Source organism: Berghia stephanieae, chromosome 12, assembly GCF_034508935.2.
Source record: "Berghia stephanieae isolate SIO BIC M18660-M18661 chromosome 12, UCSD_Bste_1.3, whole genome shotgun sequence".
Lineage (NCBI taxonomy): Eukaryota > Metazoa > Mollusca > Gastropoda > Nudibranchia > Aeolidiidae > Berghia > Berghia stephanieae.
The window spans coordinates 7444584-7470501 of NC_088371.1; the positions used below are offsets into that span (position 1 = coordinate 7444584).

Genomic DNA, 25918 nt, shown 5'->3' on the forward strand with positions numbered 1-25918 from the left:
ACACTTCAGATCGGAAGGTCCTGGGTTCGAGAGTAGCCATCGTTAACTTATAGCCTGACACTGACCAAACAGTCTTTGGCCACAAAAGAAAACAAATCGTGAGTTGTATTCAATAGTTCAACCAATGGGACAACTTGTTTCCATGAGTACTACTAACGACAACTCACTCGGGGGTGCAAAAACCAAATAATGACGTCAAAATGCCAGTCTTTTTGGGTTTCAGTGTCAGGCTATATCTTAACGAAGGCTACGGTTTGAGCCTCGCTCTGCGCAGAGTTGAGTCCTTGGAAAAGACTATTTACTCGCATTCTCTCACCATACTAAGGTGTAAAATGATAAATGGCCGTAAACAGCATTGTCTCTGTCCCAAAAAAAATTGCAATAGCATGTCTTGTTTTGCATGTTAAGCATTGCTTTTAGCTAGGGACCCTTTGTAAAACACTTTGAGCATGCTTGGTGGATATTGCCCTATAAATATAAAAAAGCTCAAATATTTTCCTAGGGGTCACGATGACTTAGTTGGTAGAGGTGTTTGTTTTTAACCCTCTCCTTATCAACTTCAGGAAAATCGTCACATGTGTTACGATACAACCAACAGTTTTCTTATTCAAATTTCCGTGATTACTGACTGACCCCGTGAACTTTCAATTAGTGAGCAAATTCACTCTGAAACAAGCCAAACATGTAAACAAATAAGACGCGCATGGAATAACTGTAATATTGGGTTTTATTCATAAAATTCTGACAAAATGGAAAGCAGGCACTTGTATCAATAAAGATGAGAAACATTGGGTGCGGGGAGGGGCCTGTTGGGTATGTAGAGCGTCATGTTGGGTATGGAGAGTGTCGTGTTGGGTATGGAGGGTGTCGTGTTGGGTGTGTGGAGTTTTGTGTTGGGTATGGACAGTGTAGTGTTGGGTATGGAGAGTGTAGTGTTGGGTGTGGAGGGTGTCGTGTTGGGTGTGTGGAGTTTTGTGTTGGGTATGGAGAGTGTAGTGTTGGGTATGGAGAGTGTAGTGTTGGGTGTGGAGGGTGTCATGTTGGGTGTGTGGAGTTTTGTGTTGGGTATGGAGAGTGTAGTGTTGGGTATGGAGAGTGTAGTGTTGGGTGTGGAGGGTGTCGTGTTGGGTCTGGACAGTGTAGTGTTGGGTATGGAGGGTGTCGTGTTGGGTATGGAGGGTGTCGTGTTGGGTATGGAGGGTGTCGTGTTGGGTGTGTGGAGTTTTGTGTTGGGTATGGACAGTGTAGTGTTGGGTATGGAGAGTGTAGTGTTGGGTGTGGAGGGTGTCGTGTTGGGTATGGACAGTGTAGTGTTGGGTATGGAGAGTGTCGTGTTGGGTGTGGAGGGTGTTGTGTTGGGTATGGAGGGTGTCGTGTTGAGTATGGAGTGTCATGTTGGGTATGGAGAGTGTTGTGTTGGGTATGGAGTGTGTTGGGTATGGAGAGTGTCGTGTTGAGTATGGAGTGTTGTGTTGGGTATGGAGAGTGTTGTGTTGGGTATGGAGAGTGTCGGGTTGAGTATGGAGTGTTGTGTTGGGTATGGAGAGTGTTGTGTTGGGTGTGGAGGGTGTCGCATTGGGTGTGGAGGGTGTCGCATTGGGTATGGAGGGTGCTGTGTTGGGTATGGAGGCTGTTGTGTTGGGTGTAGGGAGTGCCGTATGGGGTATGGAGAGTGCCGTGTCAGTTTGGATCCCAAGTTGGCTTTGGCACCCAGATATATTTCTCTGTTTTCGTTTTGTTTTTGTTTTTTGTTTTTAAGGGTTTTACGGCGCTTGCAGCACATTTAGGTTATATCAGCGCCAGTAAAAAGGAAGAAAATGGGATAGTAAAAAGTTCTAGAATTACAATTAAAGCACCCAAGAAAAAGTAAGACAAAGGGGAATTGAGAACAAATAGGGATCAGATGTAGATTCCAAGAGCATACCACCAATGTACTTAGTTTGAAATCACCTACAAGTCTCATCCAGACACAAGCACAAAATCCAACAAAGAGGAACACACTCAAATGCTTACATTATACATTCAAAATAAAAATAATAATACATAACAGAGAGATAATTTACAAGGAAAAAAATATCATCTCCCAAAACAATTACTGCATTTGACTGTTTCCCTCCCAGCTAGGATTCCGGCCAGTGCCAGGACAAAACCAAGTAATCTCATTCCGAGACAAAGACAGAAAGCATGTTGGATAACAGATATAAGGGGATAGAAGACACAGTATGTACCTCCCTGCCCGCTATGGGAGGTCAGGATCTCCACCCAGTTCTCTGTTTTCATCTAATAATATAATAATAATAATAATAATATAATAATATAATAATAATAATATAATAATAATAATAATAATAAGATAATATTAATAATAATGACAATGATAATAATGATAATAGTAATAATAACATAATAATAATAATAATAATAATAATAATAATAATAATAATAATAATAATAATAATAATAATAATAATGATAATAATAATAATAATAATAATAATAATAATAATAATAATAATAATAATAATAATAATAATATAATAATAAATAATAATAATAATAATAATAATAATAATAATAAAAAATAATGATGATGATGATGATGATGATAATAATGATGATAATGATAATAATAATAATAATAATAATAATAATAATAATAATAATAATAATAATAATAATAATAATAATAATAATAATGCTGAACACTTATATATCGCTATAACTCCAAGACATGAGAATCTAAATGCTTAAATTACAAATTACTTTGGCTGAAACATACTCATTCACACATGCAAGCACGCACATACAAGCACTCACATATACACACAGACAAAACAACTCAAGCCAGAAGCCTATCTTGCTTCTCATATCATCTACTAAATTGATAACTTTTAAGCGAAAGTTTAAAAATAGACAATGATTCTTTTTCACGAATGCTCTATTGTAAGGCATTCCAGAAAGAGGGTCCGTAATGAGAAAAGGATCTCATTCCAGCACCTGGCACTTCTCCATGCCCTTATATCTCTATTGTTTGTTTGTTCGTTTGTTTTTAAGGGTTTTACGGCGCTTGCAACACATTTAGGTCATATCAGCGCCAGTAAAAATGAAGAAAATTAGATAGTGAGAATATTTTAGATGTACAATTAAAAGGGCTTGAGAAAAAGGTAAGACAGAGGGGAATGGTTCAAATAGGGAACAGATGTAGATTCCAAGAGCACATTATCAATGCACTTAGTTTGAGATCACCTAAATGTCTCACTCAGACACCAGCGCAAGATCCCACTAAGAGGAATACACTCAAATGCTTACATTATACATTCAAAATAACAAATACATAACAGAGATGATTTACAAGGGAAAAAAATATCATCTCCCAAAACAATAACTATGCACTTGAATTTGACTGTTTCCCTCCCAGCCAAGCTCTACGGCCAAGCCCAGGGCAAAACCAAGTAATCTTATTCAACAACAAAGACAGAAAGCAAATTGGAAAACAGATATAAGGGGAAAGAAGACACAGTAAGTGCTATCCTGCCCACTATGGAAGGTCAGGAACCCCACCCAGCCTTATATTTCTCATTAGTATGTACACATCCATAAATGAAAAGAACAACGGGACCATTTAAAATGTCTCCCAAGTACGGTAATCAATATCACATTTATATTGCATAGGATGGTTTAGAACGACAAGCAGGCTATCCCAGCACCAGTCAAAGCTGATACTGATATGTGCCATCAGTGCATGACATAATCAGTCAGAAGGTGAAAATTTTGTATTTGCAATATTTGGCATTTTCTGAAAGAATATGCTCACCAGAGCATTTTAATCTTTATTTGAAGTAAATTGGGTGATTTTTCATGAAGTTATGGTCAGATGTATGGGAACTTGACAAACTGTAAAAAATATTTCGAGGTGAAATTAAGCTTTGATATTTCACGAAGATGTACAAAAAGGGTTGATTTTATCATTTATGACAAGAACTCATTTTTTATTTTAAAAATTGACCTTCTAACTAAACTTGGCAATATCTCAGTGCAAACCTTTTCACCATCCGACTGATTATGTCATTCACTGTAACATATTATATTCACTTGCTCTTCACTTGTGTGTGTGTGTTTTGATGCTCTTTTTAAGTTGTAAAAATGTGTGTGTGTGTGTGTGTGTGTGTATGTGTGTTGTATCTTCCATACAAATATCAATAATCAACCATTAAAGACTACATTACATAAAGAACAAATCATCGTCTTTAGTCTGTCTCATCTGTGTTACTTCAATTTCACATCTCGCTCCTGCGCAAAGCACTTTCATTCCTCACCTCTCACTTCCATTGTCAACACAGACATGTCAACATACAATAACTACAATACACAACAGTGTGTGTGTGTGTCTGTGTGTGTGTGTGTGTGTGTGTGTGTGTGTACTCATGCAAACATGTACTTTTCTTGTAGCGTGTAATAGCTACATTTTTCATTCCTTTCATCAACTCCTATGGTGTGTAGATATCGCGTCGTATATTCAATGTATTAGAACTTACTGTGAATGCGCGTTGAGGCTCAGGCCAAAGGCTGAAATTTAAGTCTACTACCATTACAATGACCAATATATAGCAACAACAAAAAAAGTATCCTTCAGGGCCACAAGGCCCATGGAGCTGGAGTTTGTACCCTGAAAGGGACAATAACAACTGCTTGCTACCTCTTGGATAGGATGCTAGTCTATCGCAAAGTACTTTCCACCAGATCTAACAGACCCATCTACGCAATCATTGCTGGGTGAACAGGAGGAGTCAGAAAAAAAGATCTCGACGACAACTAACGTTTGGGAGACCTTTTTTTATTGATGCTATGCATTTAGTTAAAATACTCACATCCACTAGCCGGGATAACGGAACGTATCAACACATGTCTCGCTCTACATGTTACATGTTGCTGTTGGTCAGGGACCCTTTGTAAAGCACTTTGAGCATATTTAGTGGATATTGCACTATATATAAAATCTCAAGTTAAACACATAAAACCTTGAACGGCTATTGTCTGATTGATATAATTTAGAGAGAATTAATAATTTAAATAGCTCTGACTAAAAACAATAACAATAACAAAGAGCTGTGTGAAATCAGTTTTTGTCCACGTAGAATGTGGGACCACCAGCTTGTCCTTGTAACCAACGATACATCATTTTGGCATTGGAATGAATGAAAACAAAGACATTTGTGTTGATTCAACATTTCCAAGAGCACTGTGTCTAGATGAAACAGCGAATAGAATTACAACAGGGAACAAAAGTGTGATGTCCAAAAAAAAACTGGTTCCAATCTCCTTGGAAGTTTGTCTGTTTTTGTTTTTAAGGGTTTTACAGCGCTTGCAACATATTAACTCTCTCAACCTTAACACCGACTATATCCGTAGTTTACCCAGGTTACTTTTACCCCATGCCTATATATTACATTTTTCTGAGACAAATTATAGGCGTAGTATCAAAGTTAATGTATTTAGATTTTACATATTAATGAGAGTTGAATAAAACTATCTATGCACATGCTCATTTTTAATACATTTTTTTCCAATATTTAAAAGTAGCACAAGTCTCTAGGATTGAGTGAGTTAAGGTCATATCAGCGCCAGTAAAAAGGAAAAAAAATGGGATAGTAAAAAGTTCTAGAATTACAATTAAAGCACAAAAGAAAAGGTAAGACAAAGGAGAATTGGTCAAATAAGAAATAGATGTAGATTCCAAGAGCACACTATCAAAGTACTTAGTTTGAGATCACTAAAAGTCTCATCCGGACACAAGCACATGTCCCCACAAAGAGGAATACAATTTAATGTTTTACAAATCATATATAATATAAAGAAAACATGAAACAGTGCATAACAGCGAGATTATTTACAAGGAAAAAAATATCATCTCCCAAAACTAACTATACATTTGACTGTTTCCCTCCCAGCCAGGGCATCTGGCCAGGACCAGGACAAAACCAAGTAATCTCATTCCAAGACAAAGAAAGAAAGCATGTTGGAAAACAGATACAGGGGGATAGAAGACACAGTAAGCGACCTTCCTGCCAAACTATGGGAGGTCAATTCCATGGTGCGGCATCTGAAAATAACTTTTTTTAAAAAGGCAATCTTTGACATCATGAAAATTTCACTTTCTGTCCAGTTTGATCTGAAGACGGAGGTGATGTTGACGATGGCTGGAAAGGTGAAATGTGTTTCTCCCACTCCTGCCCAAACCCGATGAAGGACGACACGGTGCCGCACAAGGCTCCGATACCTGGACTGACATAGCCCAAACCCCCTAGAGGGATGAACATGTCGCAGAAGTCGCGCCAGAAATTCATCCGTGCTGTGTGTAACTCAACCTGCAGACAACAATAAATTTGTTTTAAATTTTAAATTTTTTAAAAAGCTTGAACATTTATATAGCACAACAACAACATGCCCAAATCACTTTAGTGTGGCTATGTGGTCTAGTGCTATGACACTCGCTTTAGGATCGGAAGGTCTTGGGTTCCAGCCTCGCACTCGGTGCATAGTTGAGTCCTTGGAAAAGGCTCTTTACGACTCACATTCTCACACAGTATTCAGGTGTAAAATGAGTACCTGTCCGTTGACAGCGTTGTGTCTGTCCGAAAAATTGTAATATCGCCTAACAGGCATCATGTCCCGTCCTACATGTTAAATGTTGCTGTTGTCCAGGGACCCCTTGTAAAGCGTTTTGAGCACATTTAGTGGATATTGCGCTATATAAAAGCTCAATTTTTTTTTATAAGAGGACTTTAGCCAACAGCAACACTAAAATCAAGCATTTATATAGCGCATTATCCACTCAATGTGCTCAAAGCGCTTTAAATGGAGTACCTATCCAACGACAACACTTAACAAGTAGAACGAGATATGACACCTGTTAGGCGATATTACATTTTCTTTTTTTTTTCAACAGACACAAAGCTCTTTATGGCCAGGTACTTCTTTTGCACATGTGTACAGTGAGAGAATTTGAGTAAAGAGCCTTTCCCAAGGAGTCAACTATGCGCTGAAATAAGCGGGACTCGAACCCTGGACCTTTCAGCCTGAAGGCGAGTGTCATACACTAGAGCACAGCAAACTTAAAATTAAATTCTAATCTTTACATGTGTAAAAATTTGAGTTAAATCAAATGCCTTTATTGTGGAGAGTTTGTATCTTAAACCTCTCCTTACCGTGCGGTTATGTGGTCTAGTGGTATGACACTTGCTTTCAGATCAGAAGGTCCTGGGTTCGAGCTTTCCTCGGCACATAGTTGAGTCCTTGGAAAAGGCTCTTTACGACTACATTCTCACACAGTATTCAGGTGTAAAATGAGTACCTGTCCGTTGACAGCGTTGTCTCTGTCTGAAAAAAATTGTAATATCTCCTAACAGGCGTCATGTCTCGTCCTAAATGTTTCGTGTTGCTGTTGGTCAGGGACCCTTTGTAAAGCACTTTGAATATGTTTAGTGGATATTGCACAATATAAAAGCTCAAGTTGTGTTGGTTTGTTTGTTTGTTTGTTTGTTTGTTTGTTTTTTTTTTGGGGGGGGGGGGGGGGGGGGGAAGAGAGAGGGGAGGCGGGTTTTAACAATCATCACATCCCTTATGATACAAACAGTATTTTTCTTATTCAGATTTAGTTTTAAGAGATTGTTCAGTTTTATGTCAATTATTTCCTTTGATAAAAATTCCAGTCTTTCAACAGGTACAATAACTACAACAAAGCTGAGATGGTTCAAAATGCTCCAAATTCACAGCGGCAAAGTTTCCCCTTGAGGCAAAGATACCCCAATTGATGATACTACAAAACTTAACCATTTAAAAAATGTTACATACCAACTTTTATATGTCAAATAAATTTTGTGGTAGACGACCAAAATTACGGGTTAGTGATTGACTTAGCTATCATGGGCATGGAACTGAGTGGTAGCGTTTGGTACTTAAAGTAAATATTAAGAGAATGCATTTTTATTCTTAAAATTGCAGTAACTTAAGGAGAGAAAAAAAAATGATGTTCCCTAACACTGCAACAAAATAGCTGTGAAATCAAAATCCGTAATATTTCTTCTATTTCTGTAAGTCTGTAATTGTCACCAGATCTGCAGACCTGCTTCCTACATACTATGAAAAATTTGTAGAAATACGAATTTTTGGCTCCAGCTACAGACACTGCAAGTAAGCCTCTTTGACTCAATTAATCTTGTTGAAAATGAACACTTAGTCTCTCAGAATCAGGACTTTGGAGCATTTTTGGACCACGCTGAGAGCAAATTGTTTATTTCTCAAGTTATCTAAAGGGACTTTTTATTTCTTTCCCTTGGAAACCACAAATTTTTCTAACTCCAAGTAATGTAAATGTTGCTGCTCGAGGCGCGAAGAAATAAATTATAATGTGAAATTGAACGTAACCTTCAATTTAATTACATAAACAGATCAAATGAACGTTTCAGGTTTCCCCTTCATCAACAAATCAGGATGAATGAAAACGTTGTTTTATTCATCTTAACAACACCACTACCACATTATCTCATTCATCTGTAGTGTTTCATTCATCCTGTTTTGTTGATAAAGGGGAAACCTAAAACGTTCATTTGATCTGTTTTTGTAATCAAATTGAAGCTTACATTCAATTTCACATTATTATTTATAACTCCAAGTAGGTAGCTCTGGGTATGTGATTCCAATTATTTTGAATTTTGACTCAACTTTCTTCATCTCACACGTTCTGACCTTGTGTGGCTATGTGGTCTAGTGGTATGACCCTTGCTTTCAGATCGGAAAATCCTGGGTTCGAGCCTCGCTTGGCGCATAGTTGAGTCCTTGGAAAGGCTCTTTACTCACATTCTCTCACTGTACTCAGGTGTAAAATGATGACCTGGCTGTTAACTGCGTTGTCTCTGTCCGAAAAAAAATTGTAATATCACCTAACAAGAGCCATGTCTCGATCTACATGTTACATGCTGCTGTTGTTCAGGGACAGTTTGTAAAATGCTTTGAGCATGTTTAGTGGATATTGCGCTCTATAGGAGCTCATTTTTTTTGTTGTTTTTTTTTTTCTTCTTTGACCTTAAACCAGATCAACACGATGAGAAATGCATATCATTATCGATAATCACCTGGAGTGGTTTTGGGAGAGGCAGACCCTTGCCTTGCTCTTTCTGATGCGTGTCCATCTTCCTCTGTAAAATGTTGAGCTTGATGGTGTCGGCGATGCTTGCACTGACCAGGGCAACCAACCAGGCACGGAGAGACCACTTGGTCCAGAAGGCCAAGTCAACCTAAAAATTTGTCATTGTTTAATTTGATTACTCAAAATTTGATCTGCTTCAAGGATAATTACGATGGCTATGTGGTCTTGTGGTATGACACTCGTTTTCGGATCGGAAGGTCCTTGGTTCAGCCTCACTCTGTGCATAGTTGAGTCCTTGGAAAAGGCTCTTTACTCACATTCTCTTACCCTACTAAAATGAGTACCTGGCTGTTAACAGCATTGTCTCTGTCCTAAACAATTGTATTATCGCCAAACAGGCGTCATGTCTCTTCCTAAATGTTAAATGTTTCTTTTAGCAAGGGACCCATTGTAAAGAGCTTTGAGCACGTTTAGTGGATATTGCACAAGAGTACAGCTATATTTGTATATAGAAATGCAGGCTTGAGCATGTTGCCAGAATGGAGGCGACTAGTTTGCCAAAAATTTCACTCCACTGGATTTTTTGTTTGTTTTTAAGGATGTAACAGTGCTTGCAACACATTTAGGTCATTTCAGTGCCAGTAAAAAAAAGAAGAAAATAAGATAGTCAAATATTCTATCTTTAACAATTTAAAGCAAACTAGAAAATGTAAGACAAAGGGGAATTAGTTCAAATACGGAACATGTAGATTCCAAGAGCACATTATCAGTGTACTTAGTTTGAGATCACCAAGTCTCATCCTGACACAAGCACAGGTCTTCACTAATTGGAATACATTCAAATGTTTACAAACAATGATATATTCAAAACAAAAAATACATCAGTCCATAACAGAGAGATGATTTACAAGGGAAAAAAATCTTCCTTAAAACTATAACTATGCATACACTCAAACCTCTTTATATCGCTCCCTGTTATAACGCCAGCTTTAGGGCTGGAAAAAATTGTGTATCTATATAAAAAATGTCAAAAACCTCATTATAACACCATCAACCATCCGTCATCCACCAACTCAATAGCGAAAATGCTTTATATAAAAATAATAGAAAAGAAATCCCGCTAATGCTAATCAACCAGATTGTATTCCAAGATTTTGATCACAATGACAAAAATTTGTTACATTCTTTTCATTTTTATGTGTGTTTTTTTAATTTGTTTATTTGTTTTGGTTTTGTTTTTTGTTTTTTGTTTGGGGGGGGGGGGGGGGATTATAATATCTATTTAGACCTAGTTAGTAAAAGTATGATTTCTAAATAGAACTTAGACAATGATTCCAAATACTGATTGAGTCCTGAACAACATTGACCAAATTCATTATTCAGTCATACTCACTATACCGCCAATTTTGCCTTGGTCCCAAAGATGGCAGTATAACGAGCTTTCACTGTTGTTTTTTTTTTTATAATATTTTATTCACCACCTCCACTAATGACATAAATAAACAACAACGGTCTCACCTTGATGAGTTCTACTTTTCTGACCCACAGCAGATGGTCCATCAGCAGCCAGAGTCCTTTGAAGGCCTGACTGACCACAGCCAGGATCTTGAGCATTGAATTAGGAGTCGACAGAGCATCCAGCGTCTTGTGCACAAAGTCTATCACATTCCCCATACGGAACACTGAAATTGATGAAACACTGAAATTGATGAATGCAGTATACAAAAAATTGCTTTGTGATCCATTGTCGCAGGGGGTCCCAATAGCTCAGTTCGTAGAGTACTCACTTCACAAGCAAAGGGACCGTGATCGATCCCCGGTGCAGTCGAGATTTTTTTTTTCCTCCACAACATTTTCAAGTGTGTGTTCACCCCACGTAAATCAAATGTTATGTGCAGCTATGTGGTCTAGTGGTATAACACTCGCCTTCAGATTGGAAGGTCCTGGGTTTGATTTCTGCTCTGAACGATGCATAATTGAGTCCTTGAAAAAGGCTCTTTACTCACATTCTCTCACCATACTCAAATGAGTACCTGTCCGTTAACAGCATTACCTCTATCTGAAAAAAAAAATTGTAAAATTGTCTAACAGGCATCATGTCTCGTTCTACATGTTAAGTAATGCTGTTTGCTAGGGACCCTTTGTAAAGCACATTGAGCACATTTAGTGGATATTGTGTTATATAAAAGCTCAAGTATCAAAAATTCGTATTTTTAGGGAAAATAAATAGCCTAAGAAATAAATAATTTGTCTTCAGCACCGTCCAAAAATGCTCCAAAGTCCCAACTACAGAGTCTAAGAAACTAAACTTTGCTTTTCAACAAGATTTATTGAGTCACAGAGGCATATCCAGACCTGCCAGCCCTTCATATTCCAAAAGTGGAATCATAACATCAGAAAATAGGAATTTGAAACAAAAAATAGGAATCTTATTAATGAATAATTCTGTATCAAAGTGACCACCAACTTTGCACCAAAAACATAAAAACAGTATTCTCTCATATCAGATGTGTTAGGTAATGGAATGGGGAAGGGGTAATGGGGGGAAATAATTTCCCTACATAGCTATCTCTTGGTAATCATTTTAAAAATATCACCTTTTTAACCCCCCCCCCCCCCTCCTTTTTCTTTTCTTCTTCTTACCATTATCATCATTTTTGAAAATTGGAATGTTAGAGACAATGGTGGAATAACGGAAAGGAAGAGTGAAAATAGGAATAATTCCGCCAAAAGTGGAAGGGGTGGCAGGTAAGCATATGTATTTCTATAGCAGTTCTAGGTCAGTCTGCCATTAGTCCCACCACACATCAAGTCTCTCCTTGTGAGGACTATAGGTATTAAAATTGTCCCAACTGTCGAGAGCCTCTGTGATGTAAGGGTAGCACGTCTGACCAGTGATCAGAAGGTCTGAAGTTCGATCCCCAGTCGAGGTCGACTGATTTTTTGGGATGGTTTTTTTTTTTGTTTTCTTGTATTTTTCTTCCTTGCTTTGTCACCTTTGGCACCTTTCATACATACATGTTCAGTTCTTTATCAAGTCTCTCACTGCCAGTACATTTGATTGGAGGAAATGTCATTTTCCAAAAAGAGGAAATTCCTCCCCAGACACCAAAACAGACCTGCCAACCTTCCCAGGATGAAAAGTGTATTCTATGACCCTAAAAAGTGTATTTTTTAGCAAAAAAAAGTGTATTTTGTCCGCGTGAGTGGAAAAAAAGTGCGCACTATACACAAATTTATATAAAAGCTAACACCAAACCCAAATCAAAATAAACTCTGATCATCATTCAAGCAATCTCTAGTGATTACAAAATTATCGATTTATCAAGAAACTAAAACTCAATGACCATTTTAGATTAGCATAAGGCTTAGAAATTGCAATATCTAAGGAAATTGCTTTCGAAACACTCAAAGAAATGACCAAAAGGCCCAAATGTACGTAGTATTGATGCTAGTGTCAGTGGAAGAAGTGGTGGTTATTGTAGCGATGGTGCTCTAGTGGTGGTGGTGATGATGATGAAACTGTGGTGGCTGTGGTGGTAGAAGTGATGTGGTGGTAGTTGTGGCAGTGACAATGCTGTGATGGCGGTTGTAGAAGTGGTGATGCCATGACGGTGGTGGTAAGAGATGATGATGTGGGGATGATGTTGATGTACCAAATGAACTTGTGATGGTGATATCTGCTAGCCCAGTAAATCAGTTATGAGTAAGTTTTGAGATATAATATTTGGGAGAGTGGTCTTCAATTCAATACATGACATTTTGCAACAGTGGCAAGATATTTTCCATATATGTTATCTAATGATCTCTCTCTCTCTCTCTCTCTCTCTCTCTCCTCTCTCTCTCTCTCTCCTCTCTCCTCTCTCTCCTCTCTCTCTCTTCTTCTCTCTCCTCTCTCTCTCTCCTCTTTCTCTCTCTCTCTCCTCTCTCTCTCTCTCTCTCCTCTCTCTCTCTCTCTCTCTCTCCTCTCTCTCTCTCTCTCTCTCCTCTTTTTTTTTTTTTTTTTTTTTTTGGTTTGTTTTTTTTTTTTGAGCATTCACTCCTCAAATCCTCAAAAATGTATGAGAAAAATATTGGTGAAAACCGGCATCATATAAGCAACTGAAATGATAACTATAGTATTAAATGTGATGCATCATTCATTCAGAAACACAGTCGACAGTTAGTTGGTGTACGACACATGTGTATCAATGCATCAAATGTATCATCAACATCATTCACATCACATATCTTTTAAAAAATCATATTAAATCCACGAATATCGTATCCGCGTATTTGGGGTCCAAAAATCGTACTAAAATACGATTAATCTTACTGGTTGGCAGGTCTGCCAAAATCACGGATTTCCGCAGATCCGATGAAAACCATCATAACATTTTATTTACTTTAAAAATCTTTGTCAACTTTTGGACAACAAAACGATTACCGTACATTTTCTTGAAAGTCCCAGAGCAGCCTCCAATTTCCTCAACTTATCAATGTTATCTCCCGTGATGTTTCCTGATCCGTGCGTCAACTGCCACAAGGTGAGTCTGGAACTGTACTGAACAATCCTGATAATTTAAAAAAAGATGAGGTGAAATCCAAAATGAATCTATCACAACAAAGACATTTGTCAGAAGTGTCTATAACAATAAAAATTATGTTGTGTTCCTAGATTAGGGTTGCCAATTCAGGAGGCAAAAACTTCCTGAACTTTTACACAAACACAATGAGTGACCCATTTCTGAGTGCTGAACTCCAGTAAAAAGTCATTATGTAGTCACTTTTTTTTTTCAGTTTAGCAGGTAATTGAAAAACATACTGAGGGTTTATAACATACTGAATTCCGTAAATATACGGAAAATTGGCAACCTTGCTAGATATTTGTGCGGTGGCCTGACAAAGAAAAAAAAAAACATACCAAAAAAAACTTGAGCAGTTCTATAGCACAAAATCCACTTTAAAAAGATGCTCAAAGGTCTCTGGACAACAGAAACCCTTAACATGTATGTTGAAACATGATAACTGTTAGTCGGTATTACAGATTTTTTTTTTCAGACAGAGACAACGTTGTTAACGGGCAGGTACTCATTTTACACCTGAATACGGTAAGAGAATGTAAGTGAAGAGCCTTTTCCAAGGACTCAACTATGCACTGCTCAAACTCAAAGAAGTACTCAAACCTATGGCCTTTGTATCCATAAGCAAGTGTCATATCACAAGACCACATAGCTGCACAGAGTATGCCACATGGTGAAAAAAATTTCAATCTCTGAATTTGCACAAATGTGGAGAGCAAACCCTCCTGAGTAATAAAAATAATAATAAAAATAAAAATAATAATAATAATAATAATAATAATAATAATAATAATAATAATAATAATAATAATAATAATAATAATAATAATAATAATAATAATAATAATAATATGTGTACAATAGGCGTGGCAAAGAAAAGAGATGGATTAAAGTATTGACATTAAAAATGCACAGAAATCAGCATTAAATAACCTATAATGTAAAATGCTATCTATATCAAATAAGACATATACAGTGGAATCCCTATAAAGCAAAAACAACCAGACCAGGAGGATTGGTTGGACTTAAAGCAAGGTTGACTTTATCCATTATCACTAGAACACATTTGCGGCTATGTGGTCTTGTGGTATGACACTCGCTTTCAGATCAGAAGGTTATGGGTTAGAGCCTCACTCGACGCATAGTTGTGTCCTTGGAACAGCCTCTTTACTCATATTCTCTCATCGTACTCAGGTGTAAAATGAGTACTGGACCATTAACAGCGTTGTCTATGCCTGAAAAAAAAATTGTAAAATAGCCTAACATGTCTCGTTCTACATGTTAAGTGTTGCTATTGGCCAGGGAGCCCTTGTAAAGTACTTTGAGCACATTTAGTGGATATTGCCCTATATAAAAGCTCAATTCTAGAAAAAAAAAATTTTAATTTTGATAAATAACAGACATTTGAGACCGACAAGAGGCATTGACTTAAAGCAGAGATGTGCTACTTGAATTTTCACAGTAATTTTCTTTCTCTTTATTCTATACTTTTTATTTAAATATTATATGTGTCAGTGCATGACATAATAAGTCGGAAGATAAAAATTTTGGATTTGCATTTATTATTTTTTTCATTTTCTGATAAAATATGCTCACCAGAGCATTTTAATCTTTATTTGAAGTAAATTGGGTGATTTTTCATGAAGTTATGGTCAGATGTATAAGCAATCGGAAAGGTATCCAGCAACTTTTCTCAAATTTCATACTTTTTCAAGTTGACTAGCTGTAAAAAATATTTAGACGTGAAATTAAGCTTTGATATTTCCTGAAAATTTAATCATTTATGACAAGAACTCATTTTTGATAAAAATTGACCTTCTAACTATACTTGGTAATATCTAAGTTCAAACCTTTTCACCATCCGACTGATTATGTCATTCACTGTAACATATAATTCGAACTAAAATTCAAAGTTATTAGATTACAATTATGAATATCTGATAGAAGAGAAATATTAAAGACAACAAAAATTAAAGAGTCGTCCTTCAAAGCCAAGAGGCCCAAGGAGCCGGAGTTTCTACCGGTATCAATAGCGTGAAACAGACAATAGCAATTACTTGCTACCCTTTTGATAGGACGCTGGTCTATTGCAAAGTACTTTCTGCCAGAACTTACAAACCCAGCTACCCAATCACTGCTGGGTGGACAGGGGGTGGGTCAGAAAAAATCTCGACTGCACCGGGGATCGATTTTAGTCCCTTTGCGTGTAAAGTGAGTGCCCTACCAACTTAGTTATCGGGAACCCCCAAGCCAAACTTAGAAAAGAAAAATTGGAAGTAAACTAAATCAGTGCTGAAGGTGACAAATGTGAAAAAAGGAGGAAAATGTTGAACGATTGACTTTTTAATTAACTCTCTCCTTACCGACAATTTCCAGTATGTTCCCAAAATGGCAGGCTTATCCAGCAGAAAAATGGATTTTTAAAACTCAAACAATCTCTCTACAAAACACTTTATGTTCTTATTAATTAAACAAAGATCATTCTTCAAAGTTTGCGATGTACAAGATAAATCTGAATAACAAAAAAAGTATATTGTGTCGTAAGAAATGTGACGATTTTGCTGTAGGTGGTAAGGAAAGGGTTAAGCCTCATTTCTACTGCACGAACTCCCACTTTGGGAACAATTGTGATGATAAGCTATTGATACTTACTCTAGCTAACTTCTGGAGAGTGGCAAACTGCGCTGTTTGATTCACCGAACATCAAGTCGCTCACTGCCAGTACATTTGTTTCAGAGAATTGTCATTTTTTTAAAGGAGGAAATTCCTACTCAACATTTAAATCGTGGATTTCCGCGGATCGGAGGAAAACCCACCACACTGATATTTTTTATTTTTTTTTAACAACAAAAAAAAAAAAAAAATACTTGAGCTTTTATATAGCGTAATATCCACTACACATGCTCATATCACTTTACAAAGGGTGCCAGACCAACAGCAACACGTAACATGTAGGATGAGACATGATGCCAGTAAGGTGATATTACAATTTTTCAGACAGAAAAAACAGTGTTTTCATCCAGATACTCATTTTACACCTGAGTACAGTGAAAGGGATGTGAGTAAAGAGCCTTTTCCAAGGACTTTAGCTTTTATATAGCGCAATATCCACTAAACATGCTCAAAGCGCTATACAAAGGGTCCCTGACCAACAGCAACACGTAACATGTAGAACGAGGCATGGCGCCTGTTAGGCGATATATTACAATTTTTCCAACAGAGACAACGTTATTGACGCCCAGGTACTCATTTTACACCAGAGTACAGTGAGAGGATGTGAGTAAAGAGAGTTTTCCAAGGACTCAACTATGCCCTGAGTGAGGCTCAAACACAGGACCTTCTGATCAGAAAGCGAGTGTAACACCACAAGACGACATAGCCACACACATATATATATAGAAATGAAAAGATCAATAAGCATTGCCACAGTACACATCTGCTATTCTCACCTGAATATTTTGTCTCGAGCTGAAGTGTGAGAGTTAAACTTTATTATGTCTTTGGAGAGCGTCATCTTCAGCCGATGATCAAACAACAATTTGGAGAAATCACCAGAGAAATAATATTAATTTCCTTATCGTCAGTCTTGATACAGATCTGAAGTTTATAGTGCCTGAATTATTCCACAATAAATCAAGATGTTTCATGTCATGTTAGTGATTTGATCAATAACATCTCAGACATTGTAAACACCCAACAGCCAATGTCACCATCAATGAGTTCTAAAATGAAACAATTAAAAAAAAAAAAAAAAGAAATTCCAGTCCAGATTGGTGTTAATGGAAATGACAAAGGTAGACATCTAATCCTTTACAGCCATAAGACCTATAGAGGCAGAGTTTATATCCCCGTTCTATAATGTTAAACGGACAATGGCAATTTAAAGAATAAAAAAGAAAAAATTAAAAAGTGGCATCTTTCCTTATTTTCTTTGTGCTGAAAAGTTACTTAATTTTTTACTGATTTTGAATACAAATTCCCAGAGACATTTGTCTAGATCATTTGGCATCTATCCATGACATGGCATTTTGAACGAAATTTATCTGGCAAGGTACCTGTGACAGTCAAACTCTGAACTCATCATGACTATCGCTTTTGTAATAGAAATTGAAATGAAAGAAGAATTTTCTTTGTAAACAAGAAGTCTATATATTCATATTCAGAGTTAAAGAAAAGTTTTGTCCTTTGTCATTTTTCTTCACATATGAGGCTGGCTGAGAAAACCCGGGAAGATGCCGCAAGCTTCAATTCAAGATATGAGCCAAAATCGAAGATATAGATTTTTCACACATCATAACTTGGGTTCTAATAGACATAGAAAGAAAATTCAAAGTGGTAATAGTTGATGTCTACACCACTGCATATATAACTCGATTTATGAAATTTGCGCATCTTTCCGGGTCTTCTCAGCCAGCCTACTATTTTAACCTACTCTGGCTCCGCGCCTCTGATCTCTATTTTTTTTAGTACCTTAAGAGAGGCCTTCCAAAGGAAGCACATTGTGCTGAGGGACACAACCAAACATTCCCTCAACTAACCCTAAGAAAAAAATATAATCTAGAGTACCTTTATTTAACCCTAGGTCCTTTACCTATAACTAATCCTTTTTTTATTTTTTTTATTTAAAAAATCCTCCGACCTCGAGCTTACCCTACTAATAGAAAAAAAAAACATAGTACTGCTTTGCACTACCTTCCAATACTCCAATACTTTAAAAAATATATATTTTTAAAAAATAGTCATATTCGGAAATTTTAAACTTTCACAAATCTAGAATCAAGTTTTTTAAAATGAGACTATCCATATAATGACAAAATGACAATCAAAAGATCCACGGTGAAAATACTAATTGAAAGAGATTCTATCTAGACCTGGGGAGCTTTCGGAAGGCTTCCCAATTCGTTACTGACTGTACTGTTACTGGTCAAAAAAAATCATCTCTCTCTCTAGGAAGATTCCGAGAAATGCCTTTTCTTTTAATTTTAATTATAAACCAATGGCAAACAAACCTACCAAGACGTAGATGAGGTATTATTAGCTATCTACCTAAGCTGTAACTATAACTATAAAATATATCTATCTGGAACTAGAAAGCAAACCAAAACAAAACTTTGGACCCAATGTATTTTGTGCTTCGATCGAACTGCTAACTGTGACTCGACTGTGATGTGTTGTGTTGACAAGTTTAGTTTCGGTTGTGTTTCAGATGTGTTTTCAGTCCACCGGAAGAGATTTTACGGCACGGGCTGTTTGATCTAGCGCGAGAAATCGAGGTGGCCGGCTGCTTAGCACAGCGTAACTGTAATCCAGGTAGGGTGAGTTAGGGATTCGAGCTCTTTTCTAGGCATATTTTCTTTCTTTCTTCCTTAATTTTTTTTTTTTTTTTTTTTTTTTTTTTTTTTTGTACTTCCTTAACAAAAAATTTCTTAATTTTCAACTTCAACACGTTGACACCATTCCTGGTGACTCGAGAAATTTGATTGACTTTTAACGTTTTTTATTTATTTACTTTTCTCACTTTTAAGTTTATTATTCTAATTTAGGACACAGTGAGACGTCAAAATTTATTGCCTTGTGCACTTCTTGTACGTGGCAATATGAGTCCGAAGAAAAACGAAACAAAAACAACAACCACAACAACAACAAAGCAAAGAGAACAAAATAGAGAGAGAGAGAGAGAAAGAGAGAGAGAGAGAGATTAAGGACTGCTTTGTAGCTATTTGCACCCGCACGATTTAAAAAAATAATGTTGGCTCCTATTTTTATTTATAAGTTAAGGTTACGGGCTTGGGACACTTTTGGTTTATGCAATATCGGCGTGAGCCGCAGGGAAAACATTCTTTCAAGGATTTTGTTTTTGAAGGTCTGATGGCACTTATAATAGTTATAAAACATTGAGGTGATTTTAGGGATAGTAGAAAGGAAGTTATATTAGCACACGAGAAAAAATTAATAAGGCAAACGGAAATGGTTCAAAAAGGGAACAGATGTAGATTCCAATAGCGGACCATCCGTGTACTTAGTTTGAGATCACCCAAAAGTCTCATCAGACACAAGCACATGATACAACTGAAACAGATAGACTCGATTACAAATCATTATACACACACAACAAAAAAAATACAACCCTACATACAAAGAGGTGACTTACAAGGAGAGAAACCCCATACATAATCTCCAAAAACTAACTACACAAATAACTGCTTTCCTCTCAGCCAAGGTCTCCGATCAGGGCCAGAACAAGACCAAGTAATTTTATTCCAAGACAGGAGCAAAAACGTATAGGCGGGGGGGGGGGGGGGGGGGGGGAATGGGGAAAATGGCAAGTGATCTCCCTGTTCATGATTGGGGGGGGGGGGGGGGGGGGGGCCAATTACCACTTGGGGACAAATTCGCCATTTAAAAGACCTACGTAGATAGCATATCATACACTCAAATGGGTGCAAATTATTATAAAAGCTAACATATGTACCGTTTCGTTCAAGATCCCAGGCCCAGGCTAAACAAAATGGTCCCGAAGAACTGTACACATAGAGGTGACAGTAAATGACATGGAATCCAAATGGTCTAGTATAGAGGGAAAAAGTGATAGTTTAGTCAGGATGTTGACCGATGAAGAGTCCACCGAGAGGGGGTGTGATTATGACGTTTTGTGGTCGTTTTAATGAAAGAGAAAAATGTACACAAAACATAAAAAATGCCTGCAATCTTGGGTCACAGGCACCTAAGAATAAAGCCTAAATATGTCACAGCAGCAGTCTACCCAATGTATGACCACCAAGTATCAACACACACAGACATTGAGACTGGGTTTCTCGCTAAAAGGAGATAAATACTAAATGGTTATTCATACTCATATTTTATCAAGACTCAGAGTCAGAGAGACGATTTACAAGAATAAAAAAAAATTAAAAAAAATAAAAGTATCACTTCTCACAGACATGTCAAATGCTGGCAAAGTCATTTAACTATCTCTCTTCTACTATATGATTCCAGGCAGGGGGAGCCACATGGTCTCAATTCTGTTCCAGAACAAGAACATGGAAAGAATAAATGATAAAAGGGCGATGGGGAAGACAGCAAAGTAAAGGGCCAATCAACAACCACCCAAGACAGTCACCTTTCCCCTACCCTAAGGGGAATTCCACCCACAGTACTCCAGGACGAGGACAAAATCTCACAGCAATGTCTATTGGAATTAATTATCCCCCTATATTCAAGTGGCTGTTCATGAATTCGAGACCAGAATACAAAGATGCAACGAGTGAGATAAAATCAAAGTAACAATGAGGGAAAAGATTAAACAAATAGGTTGTATGTAGTTTAATTTCAGTCCAATATTTATTAAACGACCTTATTTCAAAAGGCAAGACAAAATGTAGTGAAAAGTGTATGGTAATAAAAAATAAACTATAATAATAATAATAATAATAATAATAATAATAATAATAATAATAATAATAATAATAATAATAATAATAATAATAATAATACGTAATAATAATGTTCAAACAGTCCATTCCAATTGCACTCAGATGTCAAGCCTGCAATTACCTGCTAACGCACCAAATGAAAATTTAAAGCAAAGGGAAACTAATTTGACAGAGAAAAGAAGTAGGTATAACATAGATCCACGAGAAAAGCAATGTCCTAGCAGCTAGACTGAAAGCTCCTTATTGGCAAATCAACTTTGCTATTCCGTCAAATAAACTGTTCTAACAAAAAAAAAAAAAGAAAAAAGGAAAATAAAAAAAAGACGTAGTACATGAACAAAGCAATATAAATAATAGTAAAGCTGCAGGAACTATCTTTCCTTGGCGATTGACGAACTGGTTGCAAACATTTGTAGTTGCCTATTTTGATCCTAAGACCCTCCGGATAATGCCGCTCATCATTCTTTATGAATTTATTTGCGTAGGATACAGTGCTGCCACCCGTTGCTTTTACCCACGTTTCACCTCTTCCTTTCCTTAGCTCGAGAACTTTCAGGAATTCATCTAATGTTTTAAACTGTCTTCCAACATACAAATCAAGCGAAGAACTCGAGGGTTCATGCGTCTGAGTAGCCATTGTTCAAATGATAGACAATGAACAATGGACTAGCTCTACAAGTACAAGACAAAGGACAGGAATGGTTTTGAAAGAAAGGATGTTGAAAGATGACAAAGTTAAGACTAGAGCGGGTGGGAGGGGGGGGGGGGGGTGGATGAAGGCCTTAGGCCTAAGGCCTAAGGCCTCAAGGTACCGGCGTGCTCAAGGTCAGTGATCAATGTGAAAAGTGACCAAATAGAACCTTAGATGGGCAAACAATGCTAAAACTGATCTCTTTGGAAAACTCATCGGTTTTCATAATCACAAAAATTCTAATCGCCTAGGTAAAATTAAAAATAGATATAAATCTTAATTTAAATTAATTGTAGAAACAATATTCTCTATGTGGCCAATTTTGTTCAAATTGGCCAGGCCCATGGTCATCTGGCAGCAAGCTAAGAATCTCGTCAATAATTGATATATCGGTATCGAGAATTGAGATCTATTTCAGGAGCCGGATTTCGAACAACTCTCAATCAAGACTTCCCGAGAGTAAATAAAACGCTGTAAATGATATTATTAAGCCGTTGAATTGCCATAAATTATATGCCTGTCCATTTCTGATGATGTCTATAATAGGGTCAATATCAATGTCTTCATTATAGAGCAGTAAAGTTAGGTGCCCCAAACGTAAACAAAGGTCGAGAAGCACGTGGCAAACCACATGTTCCTGTCTTGACAGCTCACGTTCCAATGTAAATAATAGAAAAAAATAACCTTTAAAATTTGGCTGTTAGGTGGCAAAAGAAACACATATTCATAAATACTCGATCATGCATCAAATAATGTCCAGATATGGATATTTTATGGAACAAAAGGTAAAATTTTCTAAAATTTATCAAAAGTTACAGTCTATCTATTTTTAGACCAGAGCAAATTATTGCGCTGGTGTGAACAAAACGAGAATTATTCGGAGCCTGATTTTCATAATAATTTAGCCTTATATTATTATTTCTGCAACTGTTAGATTTTATGTAAACATATTTTCAATACTGAAAGTGTATTGCCTACAACTCAAACTACAAAATTGGGAGACCTATATTGTGCGTAAATTATTCCGGTCCCTAACGGAAATCACTAGCAACTTGTTATTGTTTACGTTTGGGGCACCTAACTTTAAAAAAATTTTATTCTCTATTGTCTTCTGGCACTTTTCTACTCACTTCATATCTTGTTGTTACCAACATAAGTGCCTGCTCCACTCACTTTTCTGAATTAAAAATTCACCCCATACACCGGAGCATACTCAATGTCTCAATCGTTTCTATGTTATATGTTTGTGATGAGAATATTGGCTATTAAGCTTAACTGCTGGTCAAAATTACTTCGCGATGGTGGCGAACGAATCGGCGATCTCAAGAAGTGGGTGAGAGAGGGATCTAGAAATGACTTTGGGTTTGAAACGAATATTTTTGTGTTCGTGGATAGCTCACACGGTAGAGCCACGCTCTCACCTGCCAGGCGGAGTTGTCGTACCAATAAGGTCGCAGGTTCAAACCCCACCACCGCCGCGAAAAAAAAAATTTTTATTCTCTATTGTCTTCTGGCACTTTTCTACTCACTTCATATCTTGTTGTTACCAACATAAGTGCCTGCTCCACTCACTTTTCTGAATTAAAAATTCACCCCATACACCGGAGCATACTCAATGTCTCAATCGTTTCTATGTTATATGTTTGTGATGAGAATATTGGCTATTAAGCTTAACTGCTGGTCAAAATTACTTCGCGATGGTGGCGAACGAATCGGCGATCTCAAGAAGTGGGTGAGAGAGGGATCTAGAAATGACTTTGGGTTTGAAACGAATATTTTTGTGTTCGTGGATAGCTCACACGGTAGAGCCACGCTCTCACCTGCCAGGCGGAGTTGTCGTACCAATAAGGTCGCAGGTTCAAACCCCACCACCGCCGCGAAAAAAATTTTTATTCTCTATTGTCTTCTGGCACTTTTCTACTCACTTCATATCTTGTTGTTACCAACATAAGTGCCTGCTCCACTCACTTTTCTGAATTAAAAATTCACCCCATACACCGGAGCATACTCAATGTCTCAATCGTTTCTATGTTATATGTTTGTGATGAGAATATTGGCTATTAAGCTTAACTGCTGGTCAAAATTACTTCGCGATGGTGGCGAACGAATCGGCGATCTCAAGAAGTGGGTGAGAGAGGGATCTAGAAATGACTTTGGGTTTGAAACGAATATTTTTGTGTTCGTGGATAGCTCACACGGTAGAGCCACGCTCTCACCTGCCAGGCGGAGTTGTCGTACCAATAAGGTCGCAGGTTCAAACCCCACCACCGCCGCGAAAAAAATTTTTATTCTCTATTGTCTTCTGGCACTTTTCTACTCACTTCATATCTTGTGGGCACCTAACTTTACTGCTCTATCGATTAAGGTATCAATTATATACGATATTTGGTCCTTTTTAAGATTTTTATTTCCGGTACGGCTGTGTAGTCAGTCCACCGGAAGAGATTTTACGGCACGGGCTGTTTGACCTAGCGCGAGAATTCGAGGTGGCCGGCTGTTTAGCACAGCGTAACTGTAATCCAGGTGGGGTGAGTTAGGGATTCGAGCTCTTTTCTAGGCATATTTTCTTTCTTTCTTCCTTAATTTTTTTTTTTTTTTTTTTTTTTTTTTTTTTTGTACTTCCTTAACAAAAAATTTCTTAATTTTCAACTTCAACACGTTGACACCATTCCTGGTGACTCGAGAAGTTTGATTGACTTTTAACATTTTTTATTTATTTACTTTTCTCACTTTTAAGTTTATTATTCTAATTTAGGACATAGTGAGACGTCAAAATTTATTGCCTTGTGCATTTCTTGTACGTGGCAATATGAGTCCGGAGAAAAACGAAATAAAAACAACAACAACAAAAAAGGAAAGAGAACAAAATTTTATAGTCATAGGGTCTTGAATATGTTTAAGGGAGCGGAACATCAGAAAGAGAGAGAGAGGGAGGAGAGGAGAGAGAGAGAGAGAGAGAGAGAGAGAGAGAGAGAGAGAGAGAGAGAGAGAGAGAGAGAGAGAGAGAGAGAGAGAGAGAGAGAGATTAAGGACTGATTTGTAGCTACTTGCACCCGCACGATTAAAAAAAAAAATTTGGCTCCTATTTTTATTTATAAGTTAAGATTACGGGCTTGGGACACTTTTGGTTTATGCAATATCGGCGTGAGCCGCAGGGGAAATGAGATCAACATTCTTTCAAGGACTTTGTTTTTGAAGGTTTGATGGCACTTATAATAGTTATAAAACATTGAGGTCCTTTTAGGGATAGTAGGAAGGAAGTTATATTAGCACACGAGAAAAAATTAATAAGGCAAACGGAAATGGTTCAAAAAGGGAACAGATGTAGATTCCAATAGCGGACCATCCGTGTACTTAGTTTGAGATCACCCAAAAGTCTCACCAGACACAAGCACATGATACAACTGAAACAGATAGACTCGATTACAAATCATTATACACACACAACAAAAAATACAACCCTACATAAATTACAGAACAAAGAGGTGACTTACAAGGAGAGAAACCCCATAATCTCCAAAAACTAACTACACAAATAACTGTTTTCCTCTCAGCCAAGGTCTCCGATCAGGACCAGAACAAAACCAAGTAATTTTATTCCAAGACAGGAGCAAAAACGTATAGGGGTGGTGGGGGGGGGGGGAATGGGAAAAATGGCAAGTGATCTCCCTGTTCATGATTTGGGAGGGGGGGGGGGGGCTCAATTACCACTTGGGGACACATTCGCCATTTAAAAGGCCTACGTAGATAGCATATCATACACTCAAATGGGTGCAAATGCAAATTAGTATAAAAGCTAACATATGTACCGTTTCGTTCAAGATCCCAGGCCCAGGCTAAACAAAATGGTCCCGAAGAACTGTGCACAAAGAGGTGACAGTAAATGACATGGAATCCAAATGGTCTAGTATAGAGGGAAAAAGTGATAGTTTAGTCAGGGTGTTGACCGATGAAGAGTCCACCGAGAGGGGGTGTGATTATGACGTTTTGCGGTCGTTTTAATGAAAGAGAAAAATGTACACAAAACATAAAAAATGCCTGCAATCTTGGGTCACAGGCACCTAAGAATAAAGCCTAAATATGTCAC

The 25918-nt window shown here is 37.3% G+C and overlaps 1 protein-coding gene across 8 annotated transcripts; it reads right to left on the reverse strand.

Moving 5' to 3' along the window:
- Positions 1–704: 704 nt before the first annotated feature.
- LOC144958273 (peroxisomal membrane protein 11A-like) lies at positions 705–18925 on the reverse strand. 8 transcript variants are annotated; one of them, XR_013642391.1, is made up of 7 exons: positions 18807–18924; positions 17157–17429; positions 13577–13698; positions 10664–10827; positions 9132–9293; positions 5820–6365; positions 705–2000 (listed from the first exon to the last, which is right to left on the reverse strand). XR_013642391.1 is itself a non-coding variant. In XM_078890138.1 (6 exons), exons 2-6 carry the CDS (start codon positions 17219–17221, stop codon positions 6138–6140), a joined length of 741 nt encoding a protein of 246 aa, XP_078746264.1. In that variant the 5' UTR covers positions 17222–17429; positions 18825–18925; the 3' UTR covers positions 4147–6137. The 8 variants fall into 8 exon arrangements, 6 of the variants coding, with proteins under 6 accessions (XP_078746264.1, XP_078746263.1, XP_078746267.1 ...); XR_013642390.1 differs by having other exon boundaries at positions 18721–18867; XM_078890138.1 differs by lacking the exon at positions 705–2000 and having other exon boundaries at positions 4147–6365; positions 18825–18925.
- Between the last annotated feature and the right edge of the window lie 6993 nt (positions 18926–25918).